Genomic DNA, 25,147 nt, shown 5'->3' with positions numbered 1-25,147 from the left:
CATGAAGGTTATTTGTGAACTTGTAAAAAGTGACATTTATCTGAGCCTGAAATATCTCAGATATGGAAATCAGTTATGGAAGTATCCAGTATTTATCATTCAGAATGATTGCAGAATCATTAATTTACTGAATTTTGAGCTGCACATGTTACTATTTCTTGCACATTTTTCACAATGTATGCTTTTTTGATAAAAACTGTCACATATCAAGAGACTTGGTCTATTATTGTACCACCGAATTGAAGAAGGCCAGTATAGGATGGTGGGGAAGCAGAGCAGTGATAGGACATTGATGGTAGTTTAGTTGTCTACAGGCAAAATTGTTCTGTTCATAACTTTCTTGCAAGAATGCTGGCTCATTTATTCTGACCCCTGATGCAGTTTTCCATGCCAAGTTTGAGCTGGAAAAGCCACAGCATCTGATTCAGATGTGTTGGTGCTTCAATGCAATGCTACAACTCACACCATGACAATCTCAATATTTTTTGACCAATATCCAATTGTACCACCCTTGAACATCTAGACTGCAGCCACTGATTTGTCACCATGTGATTTCCATATGTTTAGGTCACTCAAGTAAGTTCCTGGTAGAGTGTGCTTCATGGCCAACACAAAGGTGCAACAGTTACTTCACTACTGGTTTCAGTCACATGCTCATAATTGTTTTGAAAATGGCATTACAAATTTTGTAACCAATGGAAAAACTGTATCAATAAGTTGGATGGGTCGGTAGAAAAATTACAGGTAATTAAATTTTGCTTAATAAAAAAAAATAACGAAATGCTTGTTTATATTTGATCTATTTTCATGATAGTAAAAATCTGTTTGTTGAATTGTACTTTACCCAATAATATTCAAGATGACAAAATAATTTCTGTGGTCTTGGGTTGAGTGGTATTCTGTTCTCTGTACTCTGTTCTCTGTTCAACAAGCTCACATGTGACTTACATATCTAAATAAATATACCCCACTAGCCACTCTGCAGTGCATGTTGGAGGATACCTAGTACCAATAATTAGCAATTTTCTTTCCTATTCCAGTTGTGTACGTGCCTCTATAGGCATATATATCAATTATCACATTATCATGATTCCTAAATGAGAGATGTGATGGTGGAAGCAGAAAAGTCATACTATCTTTTTCTGATATATAGGATGACTATAATTAAAGTTATAACAGATTAGATTAGATTAGTACTTGTTCCATAGATCCTGAATACGACACTACGTAATGATGTGAAATGTGTCAGGTTAATAAAAGGAGTCTGTACAAGATATTACATTTCACAAAATATTACATGACACTTAATTTTTTTTTTTTTTTGGGGGGGGGGGATTACCCACTTACTATATCAAAAATTCATCTAATGATTAGGAGTTGCCATTAAAAAATTCTTTAAAAGCTATATGGCTATCTATCAGACTTTTGATGCTATTAGGTAAGTGACCAAAGACTTTTGTGGCAGCATAATTTACCCCCTTCTGAGCCAAAGTTAGATTTAACCTTGAGTAGTGAAGATCATCCTTTCTCCTAGTGTTGTAGCCATGTACACTGCTATTACTTTTGAATTCGTTCAGATTGTTAATAACAAATTTCATAAGTGAATATATATATTGTGAGGCTACAGTGAAGATCTCTACCTCTTTAAATAAGTGTCTGCAGGATGATCTTGGATGAGCTCCAGCAATTATTCTGATTACACACTTTCATGCAATGAACACTCTTTTACCCAATGATGAGTTACCCCAGAATATGTTGCCGTACGAAAGCAGAGAATGAAAATAGGCGTGGTAAGCTAATTTACTGAGATGTATATCGCCAAAATTTGCAATGACCCTAATAGCATAAGTATCTGAACTCAAACGTTTCAGATCTTCAGTGTGTTTTTTCCAGTGCAACCCCTCATCAATGCATACACCTAGAAATTTTGAATATTCTACCTTAGCTACCAATTTCTGATCGAAGTCTATATTTATTAATGGTGCCATTCCATTTACTGTGTGGAACTGTATGTACAGTGTTTTGTCAAAGTTTAATGAGAGCCCATTTGCAGAGAACCACTTAATGATTTTCTGAAAAATACCATTTACAATTTCACCAGTTAATTCTTGTCTGTTGCGTGTGATAACCATACTTGTATCATTGGCAAAAAGTACCAGCTTTGCATCTTCGTGAATATAGAATGGCAATTCATTAATATATATTAAGAACAGCAGAGGACCCAAGACCGAACCTTGCGGCACCTCATTCTCAATTGTTCCTCAGTTTGAGAAATCGCCAATGTTTTGCGTATTATGTGAACTGCTTATTTCAACTTTCTGCACTCTTCCAGTTAGGTATGATTTAAACCATTTGAGCACTGTCCCATTAATACCACAGTACTTGAGCTTATCTAGAAGTATTGAGCTTATCTAGAAGTAATCCATGATTTACACAATCAAAAGCCTTTGAAAGATCACTTCTGGTTACTCAGAGCATTTAATATTTCATTAGTGAAAGTATATATAGCATTTTCCATTGAAAAACCTTTCTGGAAACCAAACTGACATTTTGTTAAAACTTAATTTTTACAAAGGTGTGAAGCTACTCTACAATACATTACTTTTTCAAGAATTTTGGATAATGCAGTCAGAAGAGAGATTGGGCGGTGGTTGTTGACATCAAATATATCCCCTTTTTTATGCAGTGGTTTAACAATGGCATACTTCAGTCTATCTGAGAAAATACCCTGCTTCAGAGAGCTATTACATATGTGGCTAAGAATCCCACTTATTTCTTGGGAACAAGCTTTTATTATCCTGCTGGAAATGCCATCAATTCCATGTGAGCTTTTATTCTTGAGAGAGTTTATTATCTTCCTAATTTCAGAAGGAGAGGTGGGTGGAATTTCAATTGTATCAAATGGTATGGGTAAGGCCTCTTCCATTAACTGCCTTGCTTCTTCTAATGAACATTTAGATCATATTTTCTCAACAACATTTCAAAAATGATTATTCAAAATGTTTTCGACTTCCGGCTTGTTGTTTGTCAAGCTTCCATTCACTTTGATGGTAATGCCGTCATCGTGTACTCTTGGTTGACCTGCCTCCCTTGTAATAATATTCCAAATTGTTTTGATTTTGTTATCAGAGGTATTAATCTCAGACATGATGCACATGCTTCTGGACTTTTTAATAACCTTTCTTAATGTACCACAGTATTTTTATAATATTTGGCTGTTTATGGGTCACTACTCTTTCCTGTTGTTAGATACAGTTCCCTTTCGTGGTTACAAGATATTTTTATTCCTTTAGTAAGCCAAGGTTTTTTGCATGGTTTCTTATAATTAGAGTTAACTACTTTCTTGGGGAAACAGTTTTCAAATTCTCTTACAACTGTATCATGAAATAAGTTATATTTTAAAGTAGCATAGCATCAAGTTCTTTGTACATCTCATCCCATTCTAACTGCTGAAGATTTTCTCTGAAATTTCTATTTGTTGAGTCATTAATTGAATGCACAACTTTGGAGGGTAGCTTTGAATTACTGAATGGAGCTATGTCATATACTGTAACTATCTGAGCACCATGATCAGAAAGGCCATTCTCAACAGGACAAGAATTTATGTTTTTAAACTTAATTTGGTCTATAAAAGTGTCATCTATCAAAGTGCTGCTGTCCTTTACTACCCAAGGAGGAAAATTAATGACAGGTGTCAAATTGAAAGAACCGCCCAAGATTTCCAGGCCATTCTTCCTATTACCCTCTTTCAGTGAATCAACATTGAAGTCCCCACAAATAATAATTTCCTTTCCCCTATCTGACAGATAGCACAACAAGGCATCCAAGTTTTCCAGGAATAAATGAAAGTTTCCTGAAGGGGACCTATATACTGTTACAATTATAAAAGAGCCCTCCTTCAGTTTAAGTTGACAGGCACATGCTTCTATATGTTGCTCTAGACAAAACATTTTTTGTATATAAACTTTTTACACAGTGATAACTTTTGACATACATGGCAACTCCTCCTCTCATCTTATTCTCTCTACTCATATGTGCAGCTAGTTTATAACCACTGATATTTACCTTCTCCATATCAGACACAATGTGATGCTCAGACAGGCATAGTATATCTATTACATTATCAGATTCAATGTCATCTAAACAAATCAGGAGATCATCTACTGTATTCTTAAATCCCGGAATATTTTGGTGAAAAATGGTAACTGGTCAGGATGACATCAAATTGCAATGGAATATTATCGGAGAAGGGGGAAAACGTATGGCAGAAGGAAAAAAAAAAGTGTGAAAATTGATCAATATATGTGTCAGAATACATAAATGAAAACACCTGTCATGCGCATGACCCACTGAAATTGGTATAAACATGTCGGGTACACGGCTTTTCCTCCTTTTGCGTCTGCGATGTTCACCATGGCTGTCTCAAAGCAGGATCGCGCTCTGCTTGTAAAGCTGTATTACAAGAATGATGACTGGGCACACATCACTCTGCAGAAGTTCCAGACACTGCAGGGTTTGAAAAAAGGCATTGGTCCAATGCCTGCCGTGGGTGTGAAGAAAATAATTCGGAAATTCAAAAAGACGGGTTCCTTTTGGTGTGCAACCTGGTAGAGGGAGGAAACAAATTAATTCAACATCAGAGGAAGCAGTGGCCACAGCAGTGCAGGAGGAGACGATTGGTGGTGTGCAAATGTGTAGTGCATGGAGAATTGCCCAAACATTGGACATACCCATGAGCACAATGCATAAAATCATCTGAAACATCTTTCTTTGCTATCCATTCAAAATTACCCATGCGCACGAGTTGCTACCTGTTGACCTGCCACCAAGAGAGACATTTGCTTTAGAATTTCTTGCTCGCATGGAAGTGGACAATGATTGGCCGTGGAAGATTTTGTGGACAGATGAAGCCCACTTCCATCTGACAGGATATGTCAGTACACAGAATTGTCAAATTTGGGCAACAGAAAATCCACATGCAAATCAACCAGTACCCCTTCATCCTGATAAGGTCACTGTGTGGTGTGGGTTTAGGGCATCATTTATCATAGGGACATATTTTTTTGAAGAGACTGGTGCTTCCGGTCTTATTACGTGTACCATCACTGGTATGCACTATGAGTGTCTTTTGTGCAACCATGTCATTCCAGCTCTCCAACAGCATGGATGTGTGGATGGGATCATTTTTATGCAAGATGGCGCACCTCCACACATTGCAAATATAGTTAAGCAGCTACTGAAGCACGATTTCAGGAATGCAAGAATTATCAGCCCCATTTCCCTACAGCCTGGCTGTCCCAATCACCTGATCTTAATCCATGTGTCTTCTGGTTGTGGGTCTATCTGAAACATGTGTTCAGTGTTCCAATTGCAGACTTAGCTGCAGTGAAGGCATGCACTGCGCAACACATTCTGAATGTGACCCCAGAAACACTTCTATCAGTTGTGGAACATGCTGTTTCTTGATTTCAGTTGTTCCACAAAATGGTGGAAAGCATATTGAACATGTTTTGTGCCAGTCACACAGAAATTAATAATCCAATTTGTTTTGGTTGATGCTTTTTATGCAGTTTTTGGCCTCAGGACAGTAGAAAACCAATGTGATTGATGCTCTTTATGCGTTTTTTGGCCTCAGGACAATTAAAAACCTCTGTTATTTATGCTTTTTACGTGGTTTTCGGCCTCAGGACCATTAAAAACCTCTGTGATTGATGCTTTTTACATGGTCTTTGGCCTCAGGAAGATTAAAAATAGAATTTTCCCATACAATGCGATATGACCTTGCCATGGTGGATGGGCTTACGTAACTAACAGTATCACACCTGTACACCCATGCACATTGAGTAGTACAGTTTGTTTAATGTCAAACATACACCTGAGGTATTGTTGTATGATTCATTTGTAGTCGACCACTATTAAATTATGATGCTTACACCGCCAACCATTGCTGCGTTTTGTTACTATTTATTTTTCTTCTGCCATACATTTTTCACCTTCTCTGATAATATGTCATTGCAGTTTGACGTAATTCTGACCAGTGGTGTTATTTCTACAGCTGTTTGAAAGTTTAACTTTAATTATAATCACCCTGTAGATTCGCTAAATTTATTCAATGGGGCTTCATAAGGATTATGTCATCTTTCTTCCAAGGGTTCCCGTTTAATTTTCCTGTGTGTTCTGTTACACTTTCATGTAAATCATATTGTCCTGTTATGATCCTAGCAGTTCATCTCTGAATTCTTTCAGTATCTGTTGTACAGCTATTTGATAAGGACTCCAAATGCTAGAATAGTGTTCTAGAACTGATCACACTAGTCTTGTATGCAATTTCTGTACCATATTCAGTGCACTTTTCTGGAATCCTTCCAATAAATCTGTCTTCCATTTGTCTCCCATAATACTGAGTTTACATGATCATTTCAAGTCACTTCTTAGTACTGCCCTAAGTCCTTATTTGGTATGACGTGTGCAAAATGTTCATTTGTAATCTTGTCATGGTTCTTTATGTTTTGTTTTGTGTGTGTTGTGAGAAATTTTTAAAATTCAGAATAAATGTCTCTGTAACTAGTAGATTATCTTGTTCATTCATTTGCCTGTTTTACTTTATCATTGAAACATGCAATGCTGAACTTATTTAATGCAAGATTATTCTGTGTTGTCTCCCTAAAACATTGTTTATTGGCACCTAACTACTTCACTTTTGAGACCCAGGTGCACAAACAAATCAGAGAGGCTGTCACCCACCGTCACTGTCTGTCTCTTCCTAATCTGTAACATCCTATTTAAACTTAATGACTTCCCCAAACCATTATTTCTATTCCAAGATCCCTACATATGCAATGTTCCACTGTGGAACCAGCTGGGTGCACCCATCCATTACAACCTACTCCTGTCCACCACTGGTAAATCAAACAATATCAGAGGTAGAGTAACCTGCAAAATCACTCATTGTTAATCAGCTAACTTATGTCCACAGTGCTGTGTGTAGGTATGACCATTACCAGACTGGCAGAACACATGAATGTGCATAGAAAAACTGTTCTACAGCATGATCAAGAGACACGAGTGCTTTCTACACCTCATGGGCTATTTGTATCCTCTCACCTAACACTGGTTACTCTGAACTCTGGATATGGGAACTAGTCCTGTAACACATCCTTTTGTCCTAATGCCCTCCAAGATTTAATCACTATAAATACGATTGTGTCTCTCTTTCTCCATTATACTTTTTTATTTATTATGATTCATTTATTTTCTGTGTTGTTGTTATTTTTTATGTTCACCCCGCCCCTCCCCCCTTTTTCTCATTTTTCCCTTCCTGCTGTATTTATTTCTCTTCCCCTAATCTGTCTTTACTTCTCACTCTGTTCTTATCATTCCTAGACTGAATTTGTCAAACTATTTGCCAACATACTATCTCTGACATACTTTATCTGATGCCTTCTTTGTCTATTCTTGTCCACGCTATAGGTGATTCACTCTTGTCCTGGTGTCTGAATGACCAGCCCATCATCTGTAATGCTCTCCAACCTACCCCTCTTTCCTCAATAAGGAAAGCACCATTAGTTCTGAAAGTTAGGCAGTGTGTAACTTTTAATTTTATATGTCTCTGTTAGTGCTGAAAGTTTTGTCTCCTGATGGTAAGAAATAGCCAACAGTTGTGTCTCATAATTTATTATTTGTTCAGTCTTTCACTTATTGTCTACCATAAAACCCATCTTACAGAACAGCACTCAGAAGTGCAGAATTAGTAAAAATTAATTGGTAGAAGTGCCCTCTGCAGATTATTTCTGTAAAGTATACTAACAACCAACTACAATTAGTGCTGATCTGCTCACATGGATAAATGTAATAATTGCATTCTAATTAATTTATTATTACAATGCCTTACATGTAAAAAATGCTGTTTTTCCTGTCATTTTACACGTCTACCACTTTTACCTAATACTTTAAACAAAGCATAAACATTATGATCTTTCAGTTTACTAGAAAATTAGAATTTATGTTCAGTGTGAATGTTAGTGTTAACTAGAATTTATATCTCCAAGTGTAAATATTTCATTAAAATATAGAATAATGGCTAGTATTGGATCATAGTCCTGCATGGTATATTTCACATAGCCCATATAATTTTTTTCTGATCTTTATTCAGTGTGCTTTTATACAGATCCACATTCTGTTTCTCATTTATTACAGACTAATTCAGCTGTGTAACAATGAATTAATACAATAAAATTTTGCTCTTTTTGAGCTGGTCGAGTCAACTCATGGCCTTGTGACAACTGTGGCATACCAGATGGGCAGTTCACGTGCACCAGTATATGCCCTGGAGGGGTCCGTTGCTGTAGCAGGAGCTGCATTGAGTTGGTTGCGTGACAATGTCTGTCTCTTGCATGACGTGTCAGAGACTGAAAGTCTTGCTAGTACTGTGAAAGACACCAATGATGTCTATTTTGTTCCTGCCTTCTCAGGGCTCTATGCTCCACATTGGCAGAAGGATGCGAGAGGGTAAAAACCTTTATTGTTACTGTTTATTGCATTATTATGTGTTCCTATAAGTTTCTGAAATGTATCGTATATACATATAGCACTGGACCAGAAAAAGAGACCAAACATGAGGCTGAAATTCCTTTAAGTGCAGAGTTCATAACTGTCCATTTGAAGGAAATAAATAAACTGAAGCACAGAAAAAAGTGCTGTAAATGTTATTATGAGTGCTAAAGTCATAGAACAGATGGTTCCTATCTGGAATCAAAAAAGAATAAAATGAATATAGCGATTGGTGAGTGTCTCCAGATGTATACTGTATTTTACAGACTGCAAGTTCCTATGGACTATAAGATGCATATTAATTTTCAAGCATTTTTCTAATGTTTTTACCATTTTCATTATTAGATTGCAAAGCCAGACTAAAAAAAATCTTAGTTTATAAAACTGAACTGACTTTTAAACCCATGAAAATTGTCATCTGAATTTCTTCTTCTTCTTCTTCTTCTTCTTCCTCTTCATCATCATCATTGTCCTCTTCATATATAAGATGGTCTTCACTGCGATCAGGAGCATTACTTATACCACACTTCTTCAAAAATTTAACAATAATGTCTTCTTTCATTCTTAGGCCATGACTGTTTTATCCACTAACTCACTTATTTGATTATAGGTTGTTTTAAAGCTCCCTTCAGCATTAATTCACGTTGTTGGGTTTCATCCATCATCTATTTGTTCTGTTCCTCTCTCATGTACACTTTAAATGGTTTATTTATCGAGACATCAAGGGGCTGCAGTTGTGAAGTAAGTCCTCCCAAAATGGCAGCAAGCTCTGTATTTCCCTGCCTCAATTTGTCTTTCACAGAATTTTTCAAATGACTACTAAACTGATACAGCACAAGAAGTGAACTCATCTTCAATAAAGCATCTTTCTTTCTCTCCCACACTCCATTAAATCTGTAATTTCATCCCACCATTTTCATGTACGTGAACAACACCTGGCAGTATTTCAGGAGGTTTTGGTATTGTTTTGTGCTTAAAAATGATCATTGGATTGAGTTTAATACTGTCAGCACAACATGAAAGGACAACAGCTTAGTGCATTTTTGCATGTCCACTTGTTTTTATAGTTACAGTTTTAGCACCTCTCATGGCAACAGCTCTGTTACTCAGCACATCAAATCTGAGGAGTTTTGTCCATGTTCACTAGTTGGCTTGGTTCCACAACTGGTTTTCTGTCAATGTGGAATATGAAAGAAATGGAAAGATAATATTTTCTCTTTATTCTCTTGTGGTATTTTCTGAGATATTTTGGTTTTGGTTTTCATGCCAAGTCCATGATGCTTCATAAACTGTAGAACCAACCAACTCCCCCCTTATAACTCCACTGCAGCACTAGCTTACAAGCATGTGTTTGGATTTTTGTATTAATTCCAATGCCATTTTGACAGTGCCTGTGAATCCATTTCAATACATCATCTACTAGTTTTGGCCATTCTGCAATCAGTCCTCTGTTTGCACATTTAGACTTGCTCATTTTTTCAGTTCTTCTTTAGTAGCCCGCCAATCATGAATGGTTTTTATGTTGGTGGAGGCCAAAATTATACTCTGCTGCTCTGTTTCTAATTCCTCTGCATATGCTATTACTTTCAATTTATAGTCTGCATCATATGAACACCTTTTATTCCTTTCCATTTTGAAACTAGCTACTAACAAAAATATTGTACTATTACCGATAATGCAAATCACTTTTAATCCAAGTTCACTGGCACCGTTGACTGTAATGACACATCATAAGCTAGACAATGTTCTAGCTTTGTGATGGTGGGGTGGGAGGGAGACCGTGTTAGCAAGTTTGTGAATCCCCGCAACTCATGTGCATCGCATTGATCCACTGCTGCTGCCAGTTGAATCTAATGTTGCCAGATAGAGATAGGTTTCCAATGGCATCAAATACATGGTCATGTTTAAGAATGGTGGGAATTTTAAACCAAACACTGGACATTTTATATTAATTTCAAGTATAAGATGCACCTCAATTTTTGAGGCAGTTTTTCAAAGAAAAAAGTGCGTCTTGTAGTCCGTAAAATACGGTATACAGTGTGAGGCATCTGAAACAGACCACCCAAAAGGTATTCAGAATGAGTAAATACATTGAGGTGTGATTTTCACTAGATTATGGCAGATGATGAGGCAAATTTTCTAATGTACACAAGTAATGCCAAATTGTGAAACCAATTTTTTTTATGAAACTGGAAAGAACCTTTCAAGGGCTCTTGAGTGATATAATGCATGCAGAACTTGAGCAAATAGTAAAAAGATAACAGTGCCACAAAACACTGTCTCAAGGTCAAAAGAAGAAGTCTCCCAAACAATTGCCCTATTGTACTAAATGTAAGCAAACATGTGACCAAGGTACAGTTCATGTGGGTAGCACATAAAATTGAGTAACAAATGTGAATACAAATATAAAAACTTTAAATCATTTGCCAGATTAAGTAATTTCAATATGTAATACAAGATTTAGGTAATAATTTATTGATTAACTAGCAAAAATGGCTCTTCAATATAAGAGAAAAATTCAGCTTTCCTTTCTGGCATATTAATCATTTTTATATTAAAGTATTTCTCTTTTCACAACATGATACTTAGTTCTTAGGACATGGACCCTGCTAATGGTATTAATGACTTGGATAAATAATTACTGTAGGGTTAGGATCAACTATAACACACTCTGTTATGTTTGGAGTTTATGAGGGCATGTACATTTCAGTGTGCAACAGCACCACTGTTCTAACAGTTTGATGTCATTTGCCATACATGGAAACCATTTCCACTGTCCTAACTGTCATATATTTTTTGAAAATCTGAATTAGCTCTGCTCATGGAGTAGACTTTCTGGAAATGGAGGCTACACCCCATTTCTCTCAAAGACTCTTACTCACTCTAGTTAGAAGCAAAGTGTGAGAAGATCATGTAGGTGAATCGAGCTCACTGCCTTTTGGTTTCTTCAGAAATTTTATTCGATTTGGGTATAATAATCCTCAGAAATTATTATGTTTGTGTACATTTTAGAAGGTTAAAATGTGGAGAAGAAGATTTTATTTTTAAATTTTCTATTACATTGTTGAATGCACAGGAGTAAAAGGTCCAGATTCATAATAGTGAATAAGCTATAAAATTGGCTTCGTGTTCGGGAGATGTTTTTCCTAAGAGAGATAGGTATGGAATTGTTTCTAGAGCACAATTAAATTCAAAGAAATGGAAATATATTTAGTTTTAACTTGAAGTTTTAGTGATTCAAGAATTTCTGTGTAAATTCTAGAACCACTCAGCCTTCTACCATCTCGAACACACGATATTCTAGATATGAGTGTGGGATTCCCTAAATTTAAGCCAAACAGAGATGTACATCTGACCCATTTCTTAATAGGATTTAACCAAGCATTACCAAAAATTGGGAAGATTCTAAGAAAATTGAATTTGCTGTGGAGTACCTTCCAGGGGAAGCCTCAGAATGGGGATTGGTAAATATTGAGAATTTTTCCTCTTGGGAGGACTTTCGAAGGAGATTTAAAGAGAAATACTGGTCTGCCAGTGCCCAAGAAAAGTTGATATCAGATCCACGGGACCCAGGCAGTGTCATCTATGCCCCAGGGAGGTTAACATTCTGAGTTAACAGGTGGAGTGACAACCATCGGATCCTGAGTTGTTTTTGGTGTTTCTTACAAAATAGTCTTCCTGCACCGAATTCCTTTGAAATCTTAAACTATTCAGTCATCAATCCTTTAAAGTCCAGAACTATCCTGGAGTCTTATTGCTTAGAAAACTGGATATGACTATAAAATAGAGAACAACTTAAGAGAATCACAGAAATAAAGTGATATCTAAACAAAATAAACTGTATAGAGTATTATATTTGTGGAAAATGTAATAAGATGTGATAAGTTAAACAACTGCGATACCATAGTTTATAGATTATCTACTTTGTATAGAGTATTTTATATCCCTTATGAGATGTGATATAGATGGGAGAGTTTGTATAAATTTTGAAAGGGGTGGGTATTGTAGATAAGAGCATGATTTACATGAACAGTTAAATCATGACTAACACAAAACACAGTGCACACCTTTCAAACAACCCTCACAAACAAGTGTGCCTGATTCTTCATCATTTGCCATTTACATAGGGTTGCTAGGATTTCCTTCGGGGACCTCGAAGGGTGAAGGTGGGACAAGTCCGTTCTGTAGGAGATGATTTAACACCAAACCTCCTCCGGCGTCTCACTCAAGTATCTGAGAGGTAGGGATCCTGGGGAAGGGGGGTGGGAAGGGTTTCGTGTCTTTGGGGCTGTCTTCTTTCTCTTCTTTGATCCTAGCATCCACATCTATTTTTTCCTTTCTTACTTCTCATTTGAGGACCTGTCTATTTTTTTCCTCTTTCCATATTCATAAACTTCTATCACTGAAGTCCTTCCTTACTTCCATGGTTTCTCATAACCTACATCTTATCTTTAGATACGAAGGCTGAAGAATCAGACTACACAAACACACATCGACATATACACAAGTATACACTTAGACACAAACATACAGTTACAGACTAGAGAGCCTGTCACGATGTGAGAACTGCCAAGTGTTGTAGGAGAAAATGTGGGTACATCTAGAAATATGTACACATATATAGGAAGCTATGATGGTTCTACATCGGATATACATGAGAAAAGGTGTATATAAACTAAGAAAGAGGCATGAGCAAAGAGAGAAAATGAAAGCAGGAGAGAACATTAATCATGCTGATCAATAAGAAATGTCAGTATAATAAATACTCTAATAAATTGAATGATATATGTTGACATAACATCTTTTGAAAGTATAGAAGTTGATAAGTAGAGGAGGGCTCTAGGGAGAAAATGATGTATTAAAGAATAAATGTGAAGCTTAAGATAGATTTATATCTTTAGATTTATATCTTTAGATTTATATCTTTACCACACTAACCAAAACGGCCTTCCTGTGCTGGTACTGCAAACGGCTGAAAGCAAGGGGAAACTACAGCCGTAATTTTTCCCGAGGGCATGCAGCTTTACTGTATGGTTAAACGATGATGGCGTCCTCTTGGGTAAAATATTCCAGAGGTAAAATAGTCCCCCATTCGGATCTCCGGGCGGGGACTACTCAAGAGGACGTCGTTATCAGGAGAAAGAAAACTGGCATTCTACGGATCGGAGCATGGAATGTCAGATCCCTTAATCGGGCAGGTAGGTTAGAAAATTTAAAAAGGTAAATGGATAGGTTAAAGTTAGATATAGCGAGGAATTAGTGAAGTTTGGTGGCAGGAGGAACAAGACTTTTGGTCAGGTGAATACAGGGTTATAAATATAAAATCAATTGGGGGTAATGCAGGTGTAGGTTTAATAATGAATAAAAAAAATAGGAGTGAGGGTAAGTTACTACCAACAGCATAGTGAACACATTATTGTGGCCAAGATAGACTCGAAGCCCATTCCTACTACAGTAGTACAAGTTTATATGCCAACTAGCTCTGCAGATGATGAAGAAATTGATGAAATGTATGATGAGATAAAAGAAATTATTCAGGTAGTGAAGGGAGATGAAAATTTAATAGTCATGGGTGACTGGAATTCGAGAGTAGGAAAAGGGAGAGAAGGAAACATAGTGGGTGAATATGGATTGGGGGAGAGAAATGAAAGAGGAAGCTGTCTGGTAGAATTTTGCACAGAGCATAACTTAATCATAGCTAACACTTGGTTCAAGAATCATAAAAGAAGGTTGTATACATGGAAGAGTCCTGGAGATACTAGAAGGTATCAGATAGATTATATAATGGTAAGACAGAGATTTAGGAACCAGGTTTTAAATTGTAAGACATTTCCAGGGGCAGATGTGGACTCTGACCACAATCTATTGGTTATGAACTGTAGATTAAACCTGAAGAAATTGAAAAAAGGTGAGAATTTAAGATGGGACCTGGATAAACTGACTACACCAGAGGTTGTACAGATTTTCAGGGAGAGTATAAGGGAACAATTGACAGGAATGGGGGAAAGAAATATGGTAGAAGAAGAATGGGACACTCTGAGGGATGAAGTAGTGAAGGCAGCAGAGTATCAAGTAGGTAAAAAGACGAGGGCTAGTAGAAATCCTTGGGTAACAGAAGAAATATTGAATTTAATTGATGAAAGGAGAAAATATAAAAATGCAGTAAATGAAGCAGGCAAAAGGGAATACAAACGTCTCAAAAATGAGATCGACAGGAAGTGCAAAATGGCTAAGCAGGGATGGCTAGAGGACAGATGTAAGGATGTAGAGGCTTATCTCACTAGGGGTAAGATAGATACTGCCTACAGGAAAATTAAAGAGACCTTTGGAGAAAAGAGAACCACTTGTATGAATATCAAGAGCTCAGATGGAAACCCCGTTCTAAGCAAAGAAGGGAAAGCAGAAAGGTGGAAGGAGTATATAGAGGGTCTATACAAGGGCGATGTACTTGAGGACAATATTATGGAAATGGAAGAAGAGGTAGATAAAGATGAAATGGGAGATATGATACTGCGTGAAGAGTTTGACAGAACACTGAAAGACATGAGTCGAAACAAGGCCCCAAGAGTAGACAACATTCCATTAGAACTACTGACAGCCTTGGGAGAGCCAGTCCTGACAAAACTCTACCATCTGGTGAGCAAAATGTATGAGACAGATGAAATACCCTCAGACTTCAAGAAGAATATAATAATTCCAATCCCAAAGAAAGCAGGTGTTGACAGATGTGAAAATTACCGAACTCTCAATTTAATAAGTCACAGCTGCAAAATACTAACGCTAATTCTTTACAGACGAATGGAAAAACTGGTAGAAGCCAACCTTGGCAAAGATCAGTTTGGATTCCGCAGAAATGTTGGAACACATGAGGCAATACTGACCCTACGACTTATCTCAGAAAATAGATTAAGGAAAGGCAAACCTACGTTTCTCGCATTTGTAGACTTAGCCAAAGCTTTCGACAATGATGACTGGAATACTCTCTTTCAAATTCTAAAGATGGCAGGGGTAAAATACAGGGAGCGAAAGGCTATTTACAATTTGTACAGAAACCAGATGGCAGTTATAAGAGTCGAGGGGCATGAAGGGGAAGCAGCGGTTGGGAAGAGAGTGAGACAGGGTTGTGGCCTGTCCCCAATGTTATTCAATCTGCATATTGAGAAGCAGTAAAGGAAACAAAAGAAAAATTTGGAGTAGGTATTAAAGTCCATGGAGAAGAAATAAAAACTCTGAGGTTCGCCGATGACATTGTAATTCTGTCAGAGGCAGCAAAGGACTTGGAAGAGCAGTTGAACGGAATGGACAGTGCCTTGAAAGGAGGATATAAGATGAACATCAACAAAAGCAAAACGAGGATAATGGAATGTTGTCGAATTAAGTCGGGTGATGCTGAGGGAATTAGATTAGGAAATGAGACACTTAAAGTAGGAAAGGAGTTTTGCTATTTGGGGAGCAAAATAACTGATGATGGTCGAAGTAGAGAGGATATAAAATGCAGACTGGTAATGGCAAGGAAAGCATTTCTGAAGAAGAGAAATTTGTTAACATCGAGTATAGATTTAAGTGTCAGGAAGCCGTTTCTGAAGTATTTGTATGGAGTATAGCCATGTATGGAAGTGAAACATGGACGACAAATAGTTTGGACAAGAACTGAATAGAAGCTTTCGAAATGTGGTGCTACAGAAGAATACTGAAGATCAGATGGGTAGATCACATAACTAATGAGGAGGTATTGAACAGAATCGGGGAGAAGAGGAGTTTGTGGCACAACTTGACAAGAAGAAGGGACCAGTTGGTAGGACATGTTCTGAGGCATCAATGGATCACAAATTTAGCATTGGAGGGCAGCGTGGAGGGTAAAAATCGTAGAGGGAGCCCAAGAGATGAATACACTAAGCGGATTTAGAAGGATGTAGGTTGCAGTAAGTACTGGGAGATGAAGCTTGCACAGGATAGAGTAGCATGGGGAGCTGCATCAAACCAGTCTCAGGACTGAAGACAACAACATCAACAACAACAGAAAATACTTAATTATGTTACACACAGAAATGTATACTAGGGTAATGAATCGTGAGGCCTACTCAGAAAGGATAAGGGGGGCGTACCCAGCATTCACTAAGTATAAAGATCAGGCATACCTACATGGACATAGGATAATCTGTGGCCTAAAATATATGGATGTTTTACAAGGGGCGTACCTACCAGAATGGAAAGAGGAAGTGCTCTCATAAGGTCAACCCACAAGCAAGCTATAGGTACTGATCCTAGGAAAAGGGGACAGTATCGTGACAAAAGTCACAAATTTTATAAGAATTATTTTGGAAAGGGTGAATCTATGGAAGACTAGCAATATTAAGTTTCATGTAAATAAATGAGTGCCCAAAAGAATACTTTTATTTTGCCCAGAGTACCTCCAAGCTACAACTAATGAAAATAGTACATACTAGGAAAAAGATAGTACAAAAAGTTAAGAATAGAAAATAGATTACTCATGTGTCATAAACACCTGAAGTTTTCAATCAATAAAGAAAAAGAAAAGTCCTCTCAATTCCTAAATATTTAAATATTAGTAAAGCTGACTAAAACCTCGAGTGAATGCTCATGTCTTAATGTCAAAGTAAAATAAGAATGAATAGCAAAACAGTAAGCGAAAGATTGTTCACGATTATTGAAAGGAACTATATGTATACTGCTGAAATATAAAATGTTATTATGTGTGATATTAGTTGCATAAAGATTATGTATAAGATATTGTGTGTTCAATCAAAGGGGGGGGGGGGGGGGGGGGTATATGAAGTGATTCGAGAATTTCTGTATAAATTGTAGAACCACTCAGCCTTCTACCATCTCAAACACACGATATTCTAAATAGGAGCGTGGGATGGTAGAATCCTACCCACTGCGTGTCCCATGTTTGTGTATGCAGGTTTAAAGTCATTCACGAGAAGAAAGTAGATGCGGCGGTCAAACGGCATCGACAAGTACCTGTCAGACAAAACATAAATGAAACTTCCTGTCAGATTAAAACTGTGCGCTGGACCAAGACTTGAAGTCAGGAACTTTGCCTTTCGTGGGCAAGTGCTCTACCAACTGAGCTACCCACGCATGACTCATGACCCGTCATCACAGCTTTAATTCCGCCAGTACCTCATCTCCTACCTTCCAGACTTCACAGAAGCTCTCCTGCATACGTTGCAGAACTAGCACTCTTGGAAGAAAGGATATTGCAGAGACATGTCTTAGCCACAGCCTAGGGGATGTTTCCAGAGTGAAATTTTCACTCTGCAGTGGAATGTGCACTGATATTAAACTTACTAGCAGATTAAAACTGTGTACCGGACCGAGACTCGAACTCGGGACCTTTGCCTTTCGGGGGCAAGTGCTCTACCAACTGAGCCACCCAAGCACGACTCATGACCCAGATCCATAGATGTGTTAGTGAGTGTGTATAGAAGAACCATGCAATCTATATGCAGATCTGTGCCTATTGTGTCCATGACTAAAGTTATGTGAAAGAAGAACAGTTGAAAAAGTAATCTTGTGAACTCGTAATCCAGCCTTATTAGAGGCAAGACCTATTTTATGATTCATGTGAAGTAGAGTCATGCTTATAAGCCATCACTTTTCTAAATGTAGGTAAATTTTGTTTCTGATGTTGGACGGAGCAAGTGACTTACTAGAAGTCATATACGTATGTGGAAAGAGAAAATTGTATCAGTATGGGGTTCAAATATACCGTTGGTTGATGAAAAGTAAAGTTTGCGTATCTACTTATTTCACAAGTAGAGAGAGAGGCTAAAATATTCCTGTACCTGGCATCATTCTATGGAGGAGAAGTCAAGAGAGTTTTCCAGTAGCCAGCTAGCCAGCAAAGAAGATCGGCTGCTAATTTCAAGTAAGTCACTTCGTATAAAAGAAATGTGAAGTTTGTACGTCTACTTCATGCTTTAAATTGGCATCAAAACTTTAGAAAGAGACTCACAAATAATTGATGTTTCCACAATGGAAAACAGAAAAAGGAAAAGAAAAATTATTTCTCCAAAAGTGAATTCTCGAATTCAATTCTCCGAAGTCACTCATTCACTTTTGACAACTGTCTATGTACAGTTATGCGTGGATTGTGATTTTTGTATGATTGTTGTTGTGGTGGTGGTGGTGGTGGTCTTTAGTCCAAGAACTGGTTTGATGCAGCTCTCCATGCTACTCTATCCTGTGCAAGCTTCTTCATCTCCCAGTACCTACTGCAACCTATATCCTTCTGAATCTGCTTAGTGTATTCATCTCTTGGTCTCCCTCTACGATTTTTACCCTCCACACTGCCCTCCAATACTAAACTGGTGATCCCTTGATGCCTCAGAACATGTCCTACCATCTGATCCCTTCTTCTAGTCAAGTTGTGCCACAAACTTCTCTTCTCCCCAATCCTATTCAATACTTCCTCATTAGTTATGTGATCTACCCATCTAATCTTCAGCATTCTTCTGTAGCACCACATTTCGAAAGCTTCTATCCTCTTCTTGTCTAAACTATTTATCATCCACGTTTCACTTCCATACATGGCTACACTCCATACAAATACTTACAGAAATGACTTCCTGACACTTAAATCCATACTCGATGTTAGCAAACTTCTCTTCTTCAGAAACGCTTTCCTTGCCATTGCCCATCTACATTTTATATCCTCCTTTCAAGACACTGTCCATTCCATTCAACTGCTCATCCAGGTCCTTTGCTGTCTCTGACAGAGTTACAATATCACCGGTGAACCTCAAAGTTTTTATTTCTTCTCTATGGATTTTAATTCCTACACCAGATTTTTCTTTTGTTTCCTTTACTGCTTGCTCAATATACAGATTGAATAACATCGGGGATAGGCTACAACCCTGTCACACTCCCTTCCCACCCACTGCTTCCCTTTCATGCCCCTCGACTCTTATAACTGCCATCTGGTTTCTGTACAAGTTGTAAATAGCCTTTCGCTCCTTGTATTTTACCCCTGCCACCTTAAGAATGTGAAAGATAGTATTCCAGTCAACATTGTCAAAAGCTAGAAATGTAGGTTTGCGTTTCCTTACTCTATCTTCTAAGATAAGTCATAGGGTCAGTTTTGCCTCACGTGTTCCAACATTTCTACGGAATCCAAACTGATCTTCCCCGAGGTCAGCTTCTACCAGTTTCTCCATTCACCTGTAAAGAATTCGTGTTTGTATTTTGCAGCCGTGCCTTATTAAACAGATACTCTGGTAATTTTCACAACTGTCAACACTTGCTTTCCTTGGGAATGGAATTATTATATTCTTCTTGAAGTCTGAGGGTATTTCACCTATCTCATACATCTTGCTCACCATATGGTAGAGTTTTGTCAGGACTGGCTCTCCCAAGGCTATCAGTAGTTCTAATGGAATGTTGTCTAATCCCGGGGCCTTTTTTTGACTTAGGTCTTTCAGTGCTCTGTCAAATTCTTCTCGCAGTATCATATCTCCCATTTCATCTTCATCTACATACAGTTATAAGAGTCGAGGGGCATGAAAGGCAAGCAGTGGTTGGGAAGGGAGTAAGACAGGGTTGTAGCCTCTCCCCGATGTTATTCAATCTGTATATTGAGCAAGCAGTAAAGGAAACAAAAGAAAAGTTCGGAGTAGGTATTAAAGTCCATGGAGAAGAAATAAAAACTTTGAGGTTCGCTGATGACATTGTAATTCTGTCAGAGACAGCAAAGGACTTGGAAGAGCAGTTGAACGGAATGGACAGTGTCTTGAAAGGAAGATATAAGATGAACATCAACAAAAGCAAAACGAGGATAATGGAATGTAGTCAAATTAAATCGAGTGATGCTGAGGGGATTAGATTAGGAAATGAGACACTTAAAGTAGTAAAGGAGTTTTGCTATTTAGGGAGTAAAATAACTGATGACGGTCGAAGTAGAGAGGATATAAAATGTAGACTGGCAATGGCAAGGAAATCGTTTCTGAAGAAAAGGAATTTGTTAACATCGAGTATAGGTTTAAGTGTCAGGAAGTCGTTTCTGAAAGTATTTGTATGGAGTGTAGCCATGTATGGAAGTGAAACATGGACGATAAACCAGTTTGGACAAGAAGAGAATAGAAGCTTTCGAAATGTGGTGCTACAGAAGAATGCTGAAGATAAGGTGGGTAGATCACGTAACTAATGAGGAGGTATTGAATAGGATTGGGGAGAAGAGAAGTTTGTGGCACAACTTGACTAGAAGAAGGGATCAGTTGGTAGGACATGTTTTGAGGCATCAAGGGATCACAAATTTAGCATTGGAGGGCAGCGTGGAGGGTAAAAATCGTAGAGGGAGCCCAAGAGATGAATACACTAAGCAGATTCAGAAGGATGCAGGTTGCAGTAGGTACTGGGAGATGAAGAAGCTTGCACAGGATAGAGTAGCATGGAGAGCTGCATCAAACCAGTCTCAGGACTGAAGACCACAACAACAACAACAACAACAACTACATCCTCTTCCATTTCCATAATATTGTCCTCAAGAACATCGCCCTTGTATAGACCCTTTATATACTCCTTCTGTCTTTCTGTTTTCACTTCTTTTCTTAGAACTGGGTTTCCATCGGAGCTCTTGATATTCATTCAAGGGGTTCTCTTTTCTCCAAAGGTCTCTTTAATTTTCCTGTAGGCAGTATCTATCTTACCCCTAGTGATATATGCCACTACATCCCTGCTTAGCCATTTTGTACTTCCTGGCGATCTCATTTTTGAGAAGTTTTTATTCCTTTCTGCCTGCTTCATTTACTGCATTTTTATATTTTCTCCTTTCATCAGTTAAATTCAATACATCTTCTGTCACCCAAGGATTTCTACCAGCCCTCATCTTTTTACCTACTTGATCCTCTGCTGCCTTCACTATTTCATCTCCCAAAGCTATCCATTCTTCTTCTACTGTATTTCTTTCCCCCATTCTTGTCAATCGTTTCCTAATTCTCTGCCTGAAACTCTCTACAACCTCTGGTTCTGTCAGTTTATCCAGGTCCCATCTCCTTAAATTCCCACCTTTTTGCAGTTTCTTCAGTTTTAATCTACAGTTCATAACCAATAGATTGTGATCAGAGTCCACATCTGCCCCTGGAAATGTCTTACAATTTAAAACCTTGTTCCTAAACATCTTTCTTACCATTATATAATCTGTCTGAAACCTTCCAGTATCTCCAGGTCTCTTCCACATATACAGCCTTCTTTCATGGTTCTTGAACCAAGTTTTAGCTATGATTAAGTTATGCTCTGTACAAAATTCTTCCAGGCGGCTTCCTTTTTCATTTCTTACCCCCATTCCATATTCACCTACTACATTTCCTTCTCCTCCTTTTCTTCTATCAAATTCCAGTCACCCATGACTAATAAATTTTCGTCTCCCTTCACTACCTGAATAATTTCTTTCATCTCATCATACATTTCATGAATCTCTTCGTCATCTGTGGAGCTAGTTGGCATATAAACTTGTACTACTGTGGTAGGCGTGGGCTTCGTATCTGTCTTGGCTACAATAATGCGTTCACTATGCTGTTTGTAGTAGCTTACCCGCATTCCTATTTTCCTATTCATTATTAAACCTACGCCTGCATTACCCCTATTTGATTTTGTATTTATAACCCTGTATTCACCTGACCAGAAGTCTTGTTCCTCCTGCCACCGAACTTCACTAATTCCCACTATATCTAACTGTAACCTATCCATTTCCCTCTTTAAATTTTCTAACGTACCTGCCTCATTAAGGGATCTGACATTCCACGCTCCAGTCCATAGAAAGCCAGTTTTGTTTCTCCTGATAACAATGTCCTCCTGAGTAGTCCCCGCCCGGAGATCGGAATGGGGGACTATTTTACCTCTGGAATATTTTACCCAAGAGGACACCATCATCATTTAACCATACAGTAAAGCTGCATGCTCTTGGGAAAAATTACAGCTGTAGTTTCCCCTTGCTTTCAGCTGTTTGCAGTACCAGCACAACAAGGCTGTTTTGGTTAGTGTTAAAAGGCCAGATCAGTCAATTGTCCAGACTGTTGCCCCTGCAACTACTGAAAAGGCTGCTGTCCCTCTTCAGGAAACACACATTTGTCTGGCCTCTCAACAGATACCCCTCCATTGTGGTTGCACTTGCAGTATGGCTATCCGTATCACTGAGGCACGCAAGCGTCCCCACCAACGGCAAGGTCCATGGTTCGTTGGGGCAATGTATCCATATCTGTTATAGATGCACTTGAAAATGCCTGAAACTAATAGTGCTGAATAAAATACAGTTTTAAAATACAGCATAGTGGAACAATGTCTTCAGACACTTCCCGTTGCTGTTCCCTTTATCGTTTGGACTGTTTAATCTCAAATCATATGGAAATACAGAAATTCTGTTTTTTTTTCTTTTGTTTGATACAGTGATCTTCATGTCTTGGATGTTTTATAAGAGCTTTCCTTACTTTATTTTTCAAACAATTCATCCACAAGTCCAGTACAGGCCTATACTTGTTGCTTTGGGCTCAGTTTACTTGTTTCTGTTGTCATTTGTTATAATTTTTTCTGTAAATATATGCTGTATTTAGTCTCTAAATCCCACTTAGTAGTGTGTTCAGTTAGACACCATAATCATTTATATTTAAATACATACATTGCAAGCCTTCACAGGGTGAACGCAGAGTATACCTCCTGCCATTGCCGGTCATTTCCTTTCCTGTTCCAACTGCAAATGGAGCAAGGGAAAAACGACAATCATACGCCTCCATACGAGCCCTGATTTCTCTTATCTTCTCTTCATTATCCTTACACAAGATATATGTTGGTCTGTAGCCTGTCACAAATGCAAGTTCTCTAAATTTTATCAGTAGTGTTTAATAGACAGAGCTTCTTTCTTCCATGTATTTCCATTTGAGATGTGAAGCATTTCTGTAATACTCATGTGTTGTTTGAAGCTACTGATAACCACTTCAGCATCATGCCTCTGAATTGCTTTAATGTCTTTCTTTAATTTCAGACACACATAAGCAGTACTCAAGAGTGAGTCACACAATTGTCCTGTATGTGGCCTCCTTTTTAGATGACCTATATTTTCCTGGAATTCACCCAATAAACTGATTTTGTTTTCTTTACAACTGACCATATGCGCTTACTTCATTTTGTGTTGCTTTTCTGTGTTATGCGTAGACATTTAATAGATGTAAATATGTAAAGCAGCACTCCAGCAATACAGTATTGAAACAGCAGAGGATTGTTTTTCCTGCTCATCTGTATCAACTTATATTTTGCCTGCCATTCATCAGAGCAAATAGAAATTTTATACTGTATGCTCCCAGTCAGTCAACAATGACATTCCCCCATACACTACAGTGTCATTAGCAAAATCACATTTTGCTACTCACACTTTTTGTCAGATCATACTGAGGGAAAGAGGAGTTCTGTCACATTTTCCTGGGGAAATTCTGATAATATCTTTGCCTCCAATGAACACTTCCTGTCGAGGACAATACACAGTATACAAAGAAAGTCTTAGAGCCACTCACATAGCAGAGAATCTATTACATATACTCATTAATAATCTGCAGTGTAGCACTATTTCAAACACTTTCCAAAAAGCTTTCTGTTACCCTTCATCCATGGTTTGCAGAATTTTGAGTGAAAAAGTATGATTTGTGGATAGACACTTTTCTTGCTCAAGGAAATTTATTAGATTTGAACTTAGAAAATCCCTGAGAATTCTGCAGCAGACTGATATTGAAGATACTGGACTGTAATTTTGTGGGTCTGTTCTTTTCCCCTTCTTATACACGGGACCATTTGCACATAATTGCTATTTGTATTTTTATCACTTTGTCTCCCTAAAAGGTTTGTTTAGCATCATTAGTATTTGAGCTTGAAGGCACTTACATGTTTATTATTACTGTAACATCTATATCACACCTGATACCATCTATATCACACCTGGCCCCCTCCTGTTCTGTGTAATTCATGTAAGATGACTATTTCAGCCTTCAAAACAGCTGCTATACATGCCCTGTCTGTAATGTTGAACACTGCAGTATATCCATGAAGAGTGATTATTTTATCAATATGCACTTCTTGTGACAATCTGATGTCAGTTTCTGAGGCACAGATCCTTAGACTTGTATTGTATTGTAGTTGCTAACTTTTGAATTAATGAAATGTGAAAAGATGGACATTACATTACATTTATCATTTTCCATGGATCCCTTGGTGAGGAGTCTCTGGGATGTGGAAAGAGCTTCTCTATAATTGCCTGATCTAAAGTGACCTAGCCCAATTTTTCATCCACCTGATTGCATGCATCTTGTAATGAGACGAACCAAATTGATATGGGCTCCTCGATAGTTGTGTTGCTAATACCTGTTGTAGACTGATGACCATTTCATCAGATTTACATCTTTGATTACCAGTAATTGTGTCAATATATTATTTTCCAATGTTTGGTTCCATCTAAGTGCCTTGTCATGACATGTATTGTAACCTTCTTTCATTTCTCCATTTCTTCTTTTACCTCTTCCAAATTGTCTGTATTATTGGCCTCTTCTTAAATGCTACAGTCCACTCTCGTAACAATTATATCTTAAATGATTAA

General features: G+C 37.8%; 1 protein-coding gene and 1 non-coding gene across 9 annotated transcripts in view; one reads left to right on the top strand and one right to left on the bottom strand.

The window, feature by feature from the left end:
- The window catches only part of LOC124795281 (glycerol kinase-like), a 179,157-nt gene that overhangs the window by 128,656 nt on the left and 25,354 nt on the right, over nucleotides 1-25,147 (top strand). For all 8 annotated transcript variants that reach the window (XM_047259232.1, XM_047259229.1, XM_047259230.1 and 5 more), the window contains exon 8: nucleotides 8,252-8,508. In XM_047259232.1, coding sequence (XP_047115188.1) covers nucleotides 8,252-8,508 — 257 coding nt within the window. The remainder of the gene's footprint in view (nucleotides 1-8,251; nucleotides 8,509-25,147) is intronic.
- Nucleotides 17,883-17,957, bottom strand: Trnas-cga. The gene has a single exon. It is a non-coding gene; the product is annotated as a tRNA-Ser (tRNA).

Source organism: Schistocerca piceifrons, chromosome 4 (genome assembly GCF_021461385.2).
Source record: "Schistocerca piceifrons isolate TAMUIC-IGC-003096 chromosome 4, iqSchPice1.1, whole genome shotgun sequence".
Lineage (NCBI taxonomy): Eukaryota > Metazoa > Arthropoda > Insecta > Orthoptera > Acrididae > Schistocerca > Schistocerca piceifrons.
Note: the sequence above shows the minus strand (reverse complement) of the source record. Positions and strands in the feature narration are given on the sequence as shown.